The sequence below is a fragment of the Mastigoproctus giganteus genome, chromosome 9 (assembly GCF_048544385.1).
Source record: "Mastigoproctus giganteus isolate SK-2022 chromosome 9, ASM4854438v1, whole genome shotgun sequence".
NCBI lineage: Eukaryota > Metazoa > Arthropoda > Arachnida > Uropygi > Thelyphonidae > Mastigoproctus > Mastigoproctus giganteus.
In genome coordinates this window covers 115,295,342-115,312,152 of record NC_143583.1, presented here as the reverse complement: position 1 = coordinate 115,312,152, position 16,811 = coordinate 115,295,342, and the positions used below count along the sequence as shown (strand labels likewise).

Genomic DNA, 16,811 nt, shown 5'->3' with positions numbered 1-16,811 from the left:
CTGTCTTTCCTCAATTTGAATCTATGCCCCCCTCAGGTGATTATTCCGAGCAAGAAGAATCTCATCAGCATTGAGCATGCTCAAACCATTCAAGGCTTTATACACCTCAATCACATCACCTCGCAGGTGCCTAGTGTCCAGACACTGTAATCTGCAAAATTTAAGCCGTTCTTTGTAAGAGCAACTCCTCGTTCCATTCATTAATCTTGTTGCCCTTCTCTGTACTCTTTCCAACAGCTCTACATCCTTCTTAAAAATGAGGCCTCCACACCTGTATACAGTACTCAAAGTTGGCCTGACCATTGCCTTATACAAGGGGATAATCACCTCCTTATCCCTGCTAGAAAAATTCCTGTATATCATTGACAAGACACCATGAGCTACTCTTGCAGACTGTCTGCACTGCTCAGAAAACTTCATATCTGCCTGCACAATTACCCCCAGGTCCTTTTCATTCTCTACCACTGTCAGTGTAGTAACACACAGTTGATACGTTACTCAAGGGTTACTGCTTCCCATATGTGGTACTTTATGTTTGTCAATGTTAAACTTCATTTGCCACCTCTCAGCCCATCTGCTCAACTTTTCTAGATCCTGTTGCAGCAGCGTACTGTTATTAGAGTCCTTAACAACCCTTCCAACCTTCATATCATCTGCAAACTTGGGCATTAAGCTTGATATACCATCGTCAATATCATTTATAAATACAGAAAACAACATTGGACCCAACACTGAACCCTGAGGGACTCCACTAATAACATTAGTCCACGTTGAGCAGTGTCCATTGATTACCACTATCTTCTATCACTCAACCATCCCTTTATCCATAGCAGCAATTTTCCTCCAATGTCACACTGCTACAATTTGTGCAGCAGTTTTCAATGTACAACAGTATCAAAAGCCTTTCTAAGATCCAAATATATGATATCAAAGTTATTTCCTGTATCCAGTTCCTTTGTGATCACATCATAGTATCCAATCAAATTGGTCACACAAGACTTCCCCTTAACAAAACCATGCTGCGTCAAAGCTATAACATAAATCTTGTCTAGGTGATCCTGCAGTGCTTCTTTAACCAGTGCCTCAATTAACTTCCCTGAACAGATGTTAAACTAACAGGTCTACAATTACTTGTGTCGCGCTTTGATCCTTTGTGAATTGGGGTCACATTTGCACATCTTCAAGGGTTTGCTTTACTTCCTTTGCTGCCTCCTTTAATATAACTGCATAGATCCCATCCACCCCGGGTCCCTTGTTTATGTTTATCTTCAACAATTTCTTCTCCACTTTGCTCTCAGTTATTACAAAATCATCTAGCTCACTGCCAGAGTTTAATTCACCTCTGGCATTCCCCCTCCCTGAATAACTCCTCGTGTGTGAATGTAGATGCAAAATACTCATTTAGTTTGTTAGCCACCTGAGCAGGATCATCAACAGTTGAACCATCAATATCCAGTGGGCCAACCTGATTCATCCCTTTCCTTCTAGAGTTTACATAGGTAAAGAACTCTTTGCTGTTTCTCTTTGCATCCTTTGCCAAAGATTTCTCATAATCTGCCTTTACCTGACCATTGCCTTATATAAAGGTGTGTTCCTGGCTAGATTTTAGGTATATTTAGTTTACCTGATGATGTTTAAGTTTGCAGATGATACAAAAGTTGGCAGGGTTGTTAATGACAGTAATGGCAGTCTGCTAGGCAACTGAAGTCTAACATTGACAAATGTAAAGTACTGCATACCGGTAGAAGTAATCCCAGAGAAACGTACCAACTGTGTTGTACTACACTTAGGGTGGTAAAAAATGAAAAAGATCTGGGAGTAATTGTGCAGTCAGGTATGAGGTTTTCTGAACAATGCAAACAGGCTGCCAGAGCAGGTCATGGAGTATTGTCAATGATATACGGGAATTTTGCTAGTAGGGAAAAGAAGGTGATTATCCCTTTGTATAAGGCAATGGTCAGGCCATGCCTTGAGTACTGCATACAGGACTAGAGGCCTCATTTTAGGAAGGATGTAGATTTACTTGAGTGTGTACAGAGAAGGGCAACAAGATTGGTGAAGGGAACGAAGAGTCCTCTTACCAAGAAAGGATTAAGTTCTGCAAAAATGCAGTGGCTTTAGACTAGGCACCTGTGAGATGATCTTATTGAGGTGTACAAGGCCTTGAACGAGTTGAGCATGTTGAATTCTCACGGTATTAGCATTAGCATAGGCACATGATGCAAGAAAGCATGCTTATACAGCATCAGCCCCCCAAACCCCCTTCCCATTTCACTGATCTATTCGATGGAAGTTTGTTCCAGCAATCAACTACTCGGTGGCTAAAGGCAAACCTCCGCACACCTATTCTACAACTGTCTTTCCTCAGTTTGAATCTATGCCCCCCTCAGGTTTGCAATCTGAGCAAGAGGAAGAATCCCATCAGCATTGAGCCTGCTCAATCCATTCAAGGCCTTATACACTTCAATCTGATCACCTCGCAGGTGCCTGGTCTCCAGAAGCTGCAATTTGCAGAACTTAAGCCTTTCTGCATAAGAACACCCTTTTGTTCCCTCCACCAGTCTTGTTGCCCTTCTCTGTACTCGTTCTAGCAACTCTACATCCTTCCTAAAATGAGGCTTCCAGGCCTGCAGTCAGTATTCAAAGTGTGGCCTGACCATTGTCTTATACAAGGGAATAATCACCTCCTTATCCCTGCTAGAAAAATTCCTGTATATCACTGACAAGACACCATGAGCTACTCTTGTAGCCCGTCTGCACTGCTCAGAGAACTTCATATCTGCCTGCACAATTACCCCCAGATCCTTTTCATTCTCTACCACTGTCAGTGGTAGAGTAGTACCACAGAGTTGATATGTGCTCTGGGGTTGCTGTTTCCCATATGTAGTACTTTACATTTGTCAATGTTAAACTTCATTTGCCACTTCTCAGCCCATCTGCTCAACCTTTCCAGATCCTGTTGCTGCAACATACTGTCATTACTGTTATTAACAATGTTGGCAACCTTTGTATCATCTGCAAACTTTGACATTAAGCTTGATATACCTTCATTAATATCATTGATAAATATACAAAACAACAATGGGCCTCAACACTGAACCCAGAGGGACACCATTGGAATAGAGAACCATGTACTTGGAATGACTGTTTGAGAAAAAGATCAAGAGTGTTGGCTGTGAGGTTAGGATTATCTGGTATTCTGGAAGGTAAATTAAAAATCTATGCAAGGTCATTGGTAACTACAAAATACCTCAGTATCTTGACCAGCTAAGTCTGTGTGACTAGAAAATAAAAGCTAGTTGGAGTTGTGGACATTAAAATCATCAAGGAAAATTACCTCACCGTTAGGAAAGCTGGACTGGAGAAAGTCAAAAAGACTTTCTCCAGTCTTTGTAGAGTTGGGAAAATGATAGAGGCAACAGATGAATTTGAGAGAATGGGATAGAGAGATTTTTAGTCAGAGAAGATTGAAAAGAGGGGATTCCAAATTACTGTCTCAGATAGGGAATATCATATGCACAAGTACCACCTTTGAAGCAAAAATAACTGCACAGTGAATAATTAGGGCAACTGAGATGAGCAGTGGTCGAACAACCGATAATTGGGATTCTGTTCGAAAAAGTAAGTGGGCCTTAGCAGATTAAGTGGAAATGGAAATAACTGAGATTTGAACCAAGGCCTCGTATATCTGGAAATGTACAAGGAAGTAATTATGAAAAAATTACCATATTAAATACTTCACAAAAAAGTGTACATGCACATGGGTAAAACTCACACACATTGTTGCAGTACATGCAGGCCCTCAGTGAGACAGTTGGGACACATGTCAGTATCAGTAAGTACACAGAATGCTGCATGATATGGGTTACCAGAGTCACGCAGCTATCCTCAAGCCCCTAATCACCCTGACTAATGCCAGATGCCATCCTAGCTTGGTTTACGCCTCACTGTTCTTGGACTGCATACTAATGGAAAGCTGCGCCTTGGAGTGAGTCGAGTCACAGACATGGTCTGCCAGTCTGATGGTATTTCCTGGATGTGACAGTGAAGACAATGAAGTTTTGGCGATGTAGCAAGTGGTCGTATGGGGTTTTTCATGGTTTGGCATGAGATCATTTGTTGTTTTGGACAATGTGTTACCACAAATTTTGGCAGCACATCGAAGAAGGCCCATACCTTTATCAGCAGGGCAATGCTCAGGTCATATTACTCATGTTGTGAGGAAATGAGCATCGAAAAGTTGGACAAGCCAGCCCAGAGTCTGATCTCAATTGTATGGAGAATCTCTGGGATAGTGATTTTTGGGTGCATGTGAGGAAAGACTGCTCAATAAACAGAGCAATTGGTTGCCACTTTGAAGGCTGAATGGCAAAAAATGTCAGAGAACATTTACAATAAATTGGTGGGGTGTTCCATGGAAACTAGATGCTGTCATATAGGCTAAAATTATTATTATTACACATTAGTACACAGCACACATTATTTGTTCCTGTAAATAAAGGTTATTTGTAGATATGTATGTGTCTGCATATTAATGGTAGGGCAAGTGTGACCACATACCTAATAGTGGATATGTACTCCTGTTGCGACCAGTACTGCTGCCACAGGGTGAGGCATGGACCATATAAGGCCTCCGAACATTACAGGAGGTATACAATAGTACATTTTGCCAGGATTGCATACCACAGATCTAATATAGGTGATGGAGGATCCAAATGCCAGATCTGTCAATCCAAATAATCCCAGCGGTTTCTATGGGATTCATATCTGGCTAATTTGCCGGCCAAGGTTGCACCTGGACGGCAAATTTCTCAAACAATACCAGCAATATGGTAGGGTGCATTATCCTGCTGGAATACACCTGTGCCATCCAGGAAGACAGTCACCACAAAGGAGTGCACCTGATCAGCCCCAATATATAGGTAGCTTTCAGCATTCAGGGTTCAGTCCAGGGGCATGAGGACTCCAAGAAATTCCCAGGGAAACATCTCCCATACCAAAACACTCCTCCCACATGCCTGTTTCTGTTGGACCAGGCCATTAGAGTGACTCCTGTCTGCAGTTTGTCACTGTTCAGTCCATCTATTATCCACAGGAAATGTGATTCATTAGAAAAGGCAACCTTTTTCCAGTCATCAATGGTCCAATGATGCCATTCAAACTTTACGCACTGTTAGCATTGGGTGTAAGGTAGCAGTAAGTGCCCACATGGTTCAGTGAATCATTGTCTAGGAAACATTGCTGGTCATCCCCTGGTTAAAAGTCTGTGGTCAGCCATTCCACCATTTTCTGTTTATCAGCTCACACAAGGCAGGCCAGCCTATGATCACCATGACCATTGATGAGGTGTGGGTGTCTGCTTCTCAGTCCACTATCCACCACAGAAAAGCCACATGATTTGCAGTTTCTGTAACGCTGCCATTTTTAGACTGGTACCCAACAATCACCCCTTTTTTTTCAAAGTCCATCAGATTATATGCCTTGCCCATGTCAATCAAGTACTTTGTATAAACCACATGGCACAAGCCTGTAGTATAGCATTTACTGATTCTCATTATGACAAGTGTGCCACCAGACAGACAAATCACGTTTTGAATGGACAGTGTGTGTGTGTGTGTGTGTGTGTGTGTGTGTGTGTGTGTGTGTGTGTGTGTGTGTGTGTGTGTGTGTGTGTGTACGCATATATCTAAAACATATAATGGAGTAAGTGAAATGGCAGAAATTAGACAACCGTACAGAAATACTTAGCATATACTGGAAAGTTCAAAGCAGTAAAATATGGTATTTTATCTGAGGGCAAAGAAACTAATAAGAATAGTATTATTGGAGATAAAATGAAGGTGGAACAGAGAAGTATAGGTTATGACAAATGTCCAAAATGGTCATGTATATATGTATGTATATGACAAATGTCCAAAATGGCCGAGATTATTGTAATATCTAAAAAGAATTAATTTAGATGACCACCAAAGAGTGGTTAAAATATGTGAAATATCACTGAAAATTATGAAAAAGGTTACTGCTTTATATTTGTGGAAATCCAAGAAAATGCTGAAAAGATTACAGCAAAAGGTAACACTAGATATTATGAACGCAAATGATAGGGTTGGGAGGGGGGAAATAATGCTGCTATTCTTGTTTTACGATGGAATTATTTTACAGGTTTACTACATTGCAAACTTCAATTATATGCTTAAACAGAGAAATTGTTCAAGGTTTAGTAGCAGAGAAAAAAACTGTGTAGTGAGATTACAAATTAGCAGGCAACATTGGAAACCTAGGGTAAGTACTAAGTAATCTGCAATCAGGTCACTAAGGTGGTTAGGCAAGTTAAGGTAGATTGTAGGCAGTCTGGCTAAGCAAGCACAGAAAAGGAGCAAGAATTTATTTATGTTAATAACATTAAAATGAAAGGGATGATGAAGACTCACCCACTAGATAGGTCATAACTGCTGATGACCTTGTTCTGGTTGCTGACAAACAAAATAAATATTTTGCAAATTCACACATGAAGATTTTAAGGATGGTAACACCTGAAGAATCCCAAGTTATAACTGGTTGCTAGAATCAGTGTTACGGTCTTATTTTATGCATCCGTTCTTATATGGTCATCCTGATTGTGGTTTGTTCTTTAAACTGCCAGTCTCCTTGAATCAAATGGTAGTTTGCACTCCTTTTAATGAAACACCTGGCTTTTTGTCAATACTTCTTGTGGAATAACTTTCTTCATACACAGTTATAACAGCACTTCTTTTTTTCAACACTCAGTTCCTTATTTCTTGATATGTTTATCATGCAACACACAAAACTTACACCAAATGCTCTTTTTATAAGAGTGTGTGATTTTGTTACAGTTCTTACTCCTCAATTTATATTATGGCAAAACACTAGAATCATCATCAATCTTCCATAATATTGAAACAATACTCCCACTTTTTGGAATATTCTAGAATCATACACAACATTCAGGAATCTTCAGCAATGCTTTACCACATTCAGGAGTCTTCTACACCTTTCTGGAATATTACTGAATACTCTAGAAATTTCTTAAATAATATTTAAGTTTTTTGATTTTAGCATATAATAGAAAAAATATTTTAATAAAAGTTGATAAACAAGTTGGTCCTATTTTAATAAAAACTTTAAAAATTAAGCAACATGATTCCAAACTTTTAGGCGTGAGCCTAAATTTACTGCATTGAAAAAACAAAGTAGCAATGAGATTTTAATTTTGCTAATAATTGCATTTTACTGCTAGGCTATTAAGTCACAATAGGAAAAATTTGATATTTAAAAGCAATTACAGTTTTTTTTTTTTTTTTTTTAATTTTACAAAATTCAAATTCCCTGAAAAAAAAAAAAAAAAAAAACCTCATACCAGGCAGTTTACATATGCCTGGAAACTCACTTGGAAGAGGGTTAAATTTGCTTTTTAAACATTTCTTCTTTTGAATCTCCTCATTTTAATTTTCTTTTTTAAAACATTTCCTTTGTGAAGAATATTCCATGTAATTTTATAACAGGTACCATACTTGCCTTCTAATTATTGTGACAGGAGAGATTTCTCTTTTATAAATTGTTTAACACTAATGTCTTGGCAAGTTATTAACAACTATAAAAGTTTAACTAACCTTTCACAGGATCTTTATAGTCAAAAGTAAACAGCAGCTGAATTTTAGGTACAAATGAATGATGAAGAATAGCACTTGTCACCTACAAGAAATTTTAAGTTTACAATCAAGATTTTACTTTAAAAAAATGCAAGAGAGCTCTTACATTTAAGAAAGATCAAGCATACAAAATACTGAAATAATCATGCCAAACAGAATTAAACTTTAAACTGATACAACACTTGAGAATTATTTTATAATCAAATTGATTTTTGAATTTTTCAAATTACACTTTGTTTTGTGGGTACTGTGCAGCTTATTCTGCTATAGAAGAAGTAATGCTGATTTTGGTATAACACACAACATACATTCCAAAAAAAAAAAAAAAGGCACAAAATAGAAATATGCACTACAGCATGCACATTTTTGTTAACAGTCAGGGATAGGTTTCATCAAAGCTATATGTTTTCATCATTTTTATCCAAACAGCACATATAAATAATATATTATTATTATATGTACAAGTAGTTCGCGACTTTAGGAGTTAATTCGTTCCTAGCGTGCGCTTGTAAAGCAGGAATTAGCTAATTAATTTATGTTTAAACAATGATTGATTATCGAACGAAATAAAAACGTAGCCTGTAAAATCACACAAATTATAATAATAGAGAAATTATTTATGACTAATAGTTAAAGAATGTTTATTCTTCAGCATCATCGAATAAAGGCACACTCGATCACTCATTATTGGCTCGGCACTCGTTTCCAAGATAATCTTCTCTTTTAATTATAAATTTCATGATTGCATGCATAAGCATTTTTTAACACAAATTGCAACTAACACGATTCGCGTGGAGTAACAAGTTTACGAAGCTTAAAAAAAAAAAAGGAATGAAGAGAAGATTCTGAAAATTTATTTATGTTTTTTAGACGAATGAAGATTTCAGTAAAGATATTTAAAAGCGATTGTAGATTTCGGTTTTATACGATTGAAGATTTCAGTAAAGGTTATACCATAATAACGTAAAAAACCCACACAATTCCAGCTATCGGTATTTTCGCAAATGCAAAAAGATAGAGTTTATTACCCGTTTATAATTGCTTACAGTAACAAAAAAGTCCAATAAACCTTTCCGGAAAGTACAAATTGTTTTATGGTCGTGTCCTCTAGAAATGTGCTTTAGAAAAATATCACAAAGGCGTTTAAAATTTATTCTTATAACGGAACATATGATAACGATGAAAGTGTAGTGCATTTTAATGATTTGAATTGGTAACTAATACAATTTACAAACCCACCTCACGACCTTTTATATGGCCTTAAGGTCACGGTCGTGACCTTAAAAATGACATTTTAGAGAGATAAATAGCTTAGTTATACAGCGAAAATTTCAACTTCCGAGATCTTGAAACAAATTACCAAAAAACAATGTATTATTGGGTTCACATTACGATATTTGAACGATACAATGGTGTCTCTGGAACTGATTAATATCGTAAAACGGGGTACACTGTATTGTATAGCTAATTTTTAACACGTGGTTTGGAATGCAGTATTTATGAATGTTTAACATTCATTTTTTGCAATTAATGTGCATATTTTCAATTTTGTTGATACTTGGGTAAAAAAACTCATAAACCTGGGAGCTCGTAAAGCGAGAACTTCCTGTATATATACTGAACCAACAGTTCAAGATGTAAAGTAAAGAATGATAATATTTAAAGTAAATTTAACAGAACTGATTAATGTCATTGAATAAATTATTAAACATCACATCACACTGCAATATTAAAGAACAAGAAAATATGGACAATTAAATATATTAAAAGAAACTATGCAAATTTGGAAGAAATGGAAAAAAGGCTAGTTGATACTTTAAAAAAAAAAAAGTATGTGTGTGCCCTAAGCCAGTGTTTCCCAAACTGTGAACAAGTGTTTCGCAAAAATTCGTAATTAATAATTAAAAAAATTATATAAATAAATTTTGCATATTTGTAGCATACACCACTTTTGTATCATTCTAATTTTTAACATTATTTTTTTTTTTTTCAGTTATTAATATACTGGCATAGACTAATAATCAATTAGTCTATGCCAGTATATTAATAATGTTAAAAGTATGTATAGAGGTAATGCCATCTATAAAAAAGTGGCAATGTAGTGGTCTAATATGCCATTCATATGCAATTTAGCTTAGAGTACATAGGTTTAAGGAGAGGGGGAAGCGAACCGATATCATAACTAAACACTCTTCCTTGTATCAGGGCCACCACAAGTGGGTAGGCGAGGTAAGCGTCGCTTACGGGTGGCAGTTCAGGAGAGTGCCAAAATTTTTTTGACATATACAAGTCAGATCTCTGTTTAACAAACTTCTTTATAGAGAAATTTTCTATTTAGTGATTTTTTTAAAAATTCCCCTGGGTAATTACATTTATAATAGTTTCAGTAGAACAAAGAAAATTTCCATATAACAAACAGATTACGAGAGACTTTACTGGGAACGCATTGTTCTAACCTCTGGCCTTCAAGAAATTGAGTCAATTAGTGCTGCTGCTAAGCATGAATTAAGAGCCAAAGGGATAACCATTCTGTAACTTAGTGTTACTCTTAAAACCTAACCAATCGCTTGTCCCACATACCCAGAAGTCACGCTAGTCATCTGATTGGTTTTATACAGTCAGATGGATCACTTACATCGCTTACCAGTATTCAACATAGTAGGCAAATAATTCATTTGAGATAAATACAGTACATGAAATTGCAGACATGTTAAGTTGCTTCTCTGGATCTGTGTTTCATATTTATATTTTGAAGTTATAAAATCTTTTTCTTCAAGTTCTCTGCCCTCAAGCAGGTTCAGGGCACCATGCTTCTCTATCTTGTGCTATACTTTTAATTCCCGCATAATTTCCTCTTATCATCCAATCCATCATTCCAATTCTCTTTCTCCCAACAGTTCTCTTCCTACACATCTACCCCTCAGTCCCATTCCTCTACATGCTTTCTCTTCTCAATACATGTCCTATAAAGTTATTTTGTCTCCTTCTTAATTCTTTACTAACGTTCTCTCTTCTACTTTCCTCAAAATCTCATTACTCACTCTGTCCACCCATTTCACCCTTTCCATTCTCCTCTACACTCACATCTCAAAAGCTTCTAGGCATCTAATTTCCTCTTTCCAGTGTCCATGTTTCAGAGCCATATAGTACAACACTCCGTATTAATGTTTTCACCATTTGCCTTCTTAATTCCTTCTTGAAACTTCTCCTCAATAATTCTTTTCTATTACTAAATGCCTCTTTGCCCATTGCAATTCTTGTTTTTATTTCTTCCAGGCCTTTTCCATTTTCTGTCATTATGCTTTCCGCATCCTCCATAATATATAATAATATATCTAATATTATTCCATCTAATGTTACATTGCTTCTTCCTGGCCTCTTTGAAATTAACATTACCTTGGTTTTATTGCTGTTAATCTTCATATTTTACTCCTTTATTACTTATACAGAGCAAAGAGCTCTGTAATTCTTCATTATTAGCAATCAATATCTAGTCATCTGCAAATCTTATTGTTTTTATCTTCTCCCCTCCTACTTTTACACCTCTTTGAATTCTTTCATCAGTGCTTCTGCGTATGAATCGAATAGTATGGGGGACATGGAACATCTTTGCCTTACACCTCTACCGATGGGAAATCAAGGAATATTTTCAAGAAAATAGAACAGAGGAAGCATTCCAAAAAAATTCTTGATTCGGCTAATAATATGGCTACTATCGTTGACATTGCCGCATAGTTTCCAGAAGCACTGTAAGGAAAAGATTGAAAATTCGCCATTTGGATTATCAAAGTAGAGAGGAAGCTATTCAGGATTTGCAACAAAATTTCAAAATTATTTTTTTTCTTTCAAATTATGGACACAACAATTTTCTCGTTAACTGAAAGGTTTAGAAATATGAAAGAACATGTAAAAATATTTAAAATATTTTATAATATTTCTGAATTAAAAAAAAAAGGTCATATAACGATTTCCTAAATCTTTGCAAATGTTTACGTACTAAATTAAGTGATACTGATCATAATAAGTCTGATATTGACGGTTTATAGCATTAGTGAAGAACTTGAGTACTTCAAATTTATATTAAAGACAATATTACTCCATCTGAAGTGTTACAATATATTTTTAAAAACAATTTTAAAGATACTTTTCCAAATGTAGCAGTTGCATTAAAAAATTATGCAAATGAGGGGAACAAAGGGGGTGCTCTTACCATGAAAGAGCTTAAGTTCTGCAAACTGTAGCATCTGGAGACTAGATGCCTGCGGGGTGATGGGTTGAGCAGGCTCAATGCTGATGGGATTCTTCCTCTTGCTCAGATTACTAACCTGCGGGTGCATAGATTCAAATGAGGCAAGACAGTTGTAGATCAGATGTTCGGAAATTTGCATTTAGCCAACGGGTAGTTGAATGCTGGAACAAACTTCCATCTGTCATTATGGAAGTTGATAGCGATTGATAGCGAAGACGATTCTAATAATGTCCAAAAGTTTTTCAGTTGTGAAAGGGGCAGTTCATCTTGTTCATCCAGTTGTTGTTCGACTTCTGTATTCAATGCAAATCCTGCTTTCGAAAAACAATTTTGAATAGTGTATTCAGTGACATCATTTGTTCAAACTTTTGCCAGTTCAGAGATGCAATCTCTAAGAGTAATTGTAACGTCCAAGTTTCTATTTTCTGATAATGCATTGACAATCTTCATTATTATTCTCTTTCGATAATGAAATTTAAAATTTTTAATAATGCCTTTGGTCCATTGGCTGGAGTTTTAACGTTACGTTTGGTGGTAAAAACAACTTCACACTTTTAAGTTTGGCAGAAATACTGGCAGGATGTACCAAACAGTTGTCAGTTACCTACACGATTTTCCTTTTTCTTTTGTTATATGCTTGTCTAGTTTTAATATCCATTCTTCAAAAATATCACTTGTCATCCATGCTTTTTTTTATTTTTTTTATTAAAGGTGTTAGTCAACTTCCAAAGATTTTGTGCCACAAAAACGACTTGGATCTTTTGATTTTCCAATGACTAAAAGTCTTAATTTTTCATTTCATGTCATATTTGCTCCAACTAGTAAAAAGGATAGGTGGAATAGGACCAGGGTATGTCTGCCAGGGGCAAAGTTTGATGACGTTGTAGAGCGGATATCATCTTTTAAGGGCACAAAAGGTGATATTGTTGTACACGTTGGCACCAATGATATTAAAAGTAGGAGACCGGCGGAATTACTTAGCAAGTACAGGTCACTGTTGAAAAAAATCCGTGAATTAGGGTTGAACTTGAAAGTGTCTGCAATTCTGCCCAGACACGATAGGAGGGAGTATATGATGAGAGCCTTGTCAATCAATTCGGCCCTGGAGGGATTGTGCAAGGCTCAAGGGGTAGAATTTTTTTCAGCCTGGACTGTACTTGTTAACAGGAGAGATTGCTTCTACAGGGATGGGATACACTTAAATAGAAAGGGTGCAAGAATTTTTGCTGATGCTGTCGAGGCAGTGTTAGGTGGGTCGGAAAACTGCTAGTTGGGGGGGATACAGGGACTAATAGATTAACAGTAGCCACTGGCAGAGGTGGAAGTGATTCTTGCACTGCTTCTATTGAAATGAGCAGAAGTCTGAATAACAAGATGCAGGATATTTCAGAGACTGCTGGTAGTCATTGCGGTACAAGTAAACACATGGGTTGTGTTAGGGTAGCTAAGAATAGAAACAGGTTCATGTATACCTGCGTGTACACCAATGCTAGGAGTTTGGTAAATAAATTTGATGAATTTGAGGTATTGCTCAAAACATCAAAGGCAGATATTGTTGGGATATCAGAGACGTGGTGTCACACAGATATAAGTAATGCGGAACTGGAATTTGGGGAATACAATGTGTATAGAAAGGATAGACAGGACAGGAGGGGAGGAGGGGTTATGCTATTAATTAAGAAACACATAAAGTCCAAGGAAGTGAAGCCAGTCGACATCGATGGACAGGGCAGTGTCGAGTCAGTTTGGTGTGACATAAGCATAGGGAAATCAAAATTGAGAGTAGGAGTGTGCTATAGGCCTAATGACTCTGATGAGTATAATAAGATATTGTACAGGGAAATAGAGTGGGCCAGTAAATCAGAGAGTCTTATAATGGGGGATTTTAATTTCCCAGATATTGACTGGAATTTGTGGGTTGGTCACTCGCACACTAGCAAGGCTTTTGTGGATTTATTGGATGATTGTTTTCTACATCAGCATGTTCGTGAGGCAACAAGAGGGAGCAATACTCTTGATCTGATTATCAGTAGTGATTCTTCATGCATTAAGAACCTGCAGATAAATGAACCACTAGGTGGCAGTGATCACAGTGTGTTGAAGTGGGATTTACTCAAGGAGGTAACTACCATCAGAGGTAAAGGGAAGGGTTTTTGTTTTCGTAAAGGAGACTATGATGGTCTGAGACAGTATTTAAATTCTGTACAGTGGGACCAACTGATGATGTTACCAACAGCAAACTCAAAATGGGAAGCATTCAAGGAACTAATCTTGGAGGCTACCAGGCTTTACATACCAACTAAGAAATATTGTTCAAGGTTTAGGCCTAAATGGTTGTCAGATGAACTAATGAGACATGTGGCAGAGAAGAAAAATGCATGGGATACATACAAATTAATGGGTGACATGGAAGCCTATGATAGATATAAGTTGGTCTGTAACCAAGTCACAAAGGAGATTAGGCAGGCAAAGGCAGACTACGAAAAATCCTTGGCAAAGGATGCAAAGAAAAACAGAAAAGAGTTCTTTACATACTTGAACTTGAGAAGGAAAGGGATGAATCAGATTGGTCCACTGGATATTGATGGTTCAACAGTTGAGGATCCTGCTCAGGTGGCTAACAATCTAAACGAGTATTTTGCATCTACATTCACGCATGAGGAGTTATTCAGGAAGGAGAATGATGTAGGTAAAGTAAACAGTGGCAATGAGCTGGATGATTTTGTAATAACTGAGAGGAAAGTGGAGGAGAGATTGTTGAGGATAAACATAAAAAAGGCACCTGGGGTGGATGGGATCTATCCTAAGGAGGCAGCAGGGGAAGTATGCAGACCCCTAGCCATAATTATGAGAGCTTCTTTGGACTCAGGGGAGGTACCCATAGACTGGAGATGTGCAAATGTAACCCCAATTCACAAAGGAGGATCAAAGGCTGACACAAGTAATTATAGACCTGTTAGTTTAACTTCTGTTCCAGGTAAATTAATGGAGGCACTAGTTAAAGAAGCACTGCAGGATCATCTAGACAAGAATTCCGTTATAGCTCAGACGCAGCATGGTTTTGTTAAGGGCAGGTCTTGCCTGACCAATTTGATTGGATACTATGATGTAGTCACAAAAGAACTGGATGCAGGGAATAACTTTGATATTATATATTTGGATCTTAGAAAGGCTTTCGATACTGTTGCACATGGAAGACTGCTGCACAAATTGGAGCAGTGTGGCATTGGAGGCAAATTGCTGCTATGGATAAGGGGATGGTTGAGTGGCAGAAGACAGAGAGTGGTAATCAATGGACACTGCTCAACGTGGACTAATGTTATTAGTGGAGTTCCTCAAGGTTCGGTGTTGGGTCCGTTGTTGTTTTCGGTGTTTATGAATGATATTGATGATGGGATATCAAGTTTAATGTCCAAGTTTGCAGATGATACAAAGGTTGGCAGGGTCGTTAAGGACACTACTGACGCTATGCTGCTGCAACAGGATCTGGAAAGGTTGAACAGATGGGCTGAGAGGTGGCAAATGAAGTTTAACATTGACAAATGTAAAGTACTACATATGGGAAACAGTAACCCCAGAGCAACGTATCAACTCTGCGGTACTACACTGACAGTGGTGGAGAATGAAAAGGACCTCGGGGTAATTGTGCAGGCAGATATGAAGTTCTCTGAGCAGTGCAGACGAGCTGCAAGAGTAGCTCATGGTGTCTTGTCAATGATATACAGGAATTTTTCTAGCAGGGATAAGGAGGTGATTATTCCCTTGTATAAGGCAATGGTTAGGCCACATCTTGAGTACTGTATACAGGTCTGGAGGCCTCATTTCAAGAAGGATGTAGAGCTGCTGGAACGGGTACAGAGAAGGGCAACAAGATTAGTAAATGGAACAAAGGGTTGCTCTTACGAAGAAAGGCTTAAGTTTTGCAAATTGCAGTGTCTGGAGACTAGGCACCGGCGAGGTGATCTGATAGAGGTGTATAAGGCTTTGAATGGTTTGAGCATGCTCAATGCCAATGGGATTCTTCATCTTGCTCAGAATAATCACCTCAGAGGGCATAAATTCAAATTGAGGAAGGACGGATGTCGGATAGATGTGCGGAAATTTGCCTTTGGCCAGCGGGTGGTTGGTTGGTGGAACCGACTTCCATCACTTGTTGTTGAAGTTGATAGCCTAAACAAATTTAAAGCTCAACTGGACAGGTATTTCGAACGAACGGAGGGGTGAAATGGGAGTGGTTTTTTTTTTTTTTTTTTTTTTTTTTTGGCTGATGCTGAATAAGCTTGCTTTCTTGCATCATATGCCTCTACTAATGCTAATGCTAACTAGCACAGTGATTCTTTCTTTGCTTTGTTTCCCACCAGAACATTTATCATCCTTAAAAGCATAAGTTGCTAACTTAATGCTAACAATACCATGTAATCTCTCTTAATTTAGCAATATCAATTTTCTTTGCAACTTCAACCAATAAACCAACTCAATACTAAACATTTCCTTATTACACTTGTTTCTTCAACTTCAACCTTACTCTAAAATAATCTCCCACTTTATTTAAGTAGCATTTCCAAAACAACACAGTTCAGAGGACTTACCTTCCTTCTCTTTAACGGCGGATTCCTTTGTGCGGGTTCCTTCCATAGAGTGCAGTGATTGATTTTCTCTCTCTCTCTCTCTCTCTCTTCTCAGTTGAACTCTGCATCTCTGCTGTATAGCTTTTCCAGTACTGTCTTATTTCGAGAACAGTTCTCTGCTAATGCTGAAGGAAATTACCACAGCAGTAATTGAAGCCAGGGCACTATCTGACTAGATTGTTATTCAACTTCTGAATTAACTTCTAGCACAGGAACATGCCCAGCGGAACCCTTCACTATATAGCTAGACACTCCCAGAACTGC

The 16,811-nt window shown here is 37.7% G+C and overlaps 1 protein-coding gene across 3 annotated transcripts in view; it reads right to left on the bottom strand.

Moving 5' to 3' along the window:
* Window positions 1–16,811, bottom strand: part of LOC150080663 (myotubularin-related protein 10) — a 240,041-nt gene that overhangs the window by 91,539 nt on the left and 131,691 nt on the right. For all 3 annotated transcript variants that reach the window (XM_090381920.1, XM_090381921.1, XM_090381922.1), the window contains exon 6: window positions 7,632–7,713. In XM_090381920.1, the coding sequence (XP_090238046.1) occupies window positions 7,632–7,713 (82 nt within the window). The remainder of the gene's footprint in view (window positions 1–7,631; window positions 7,714–16,811) is intronic.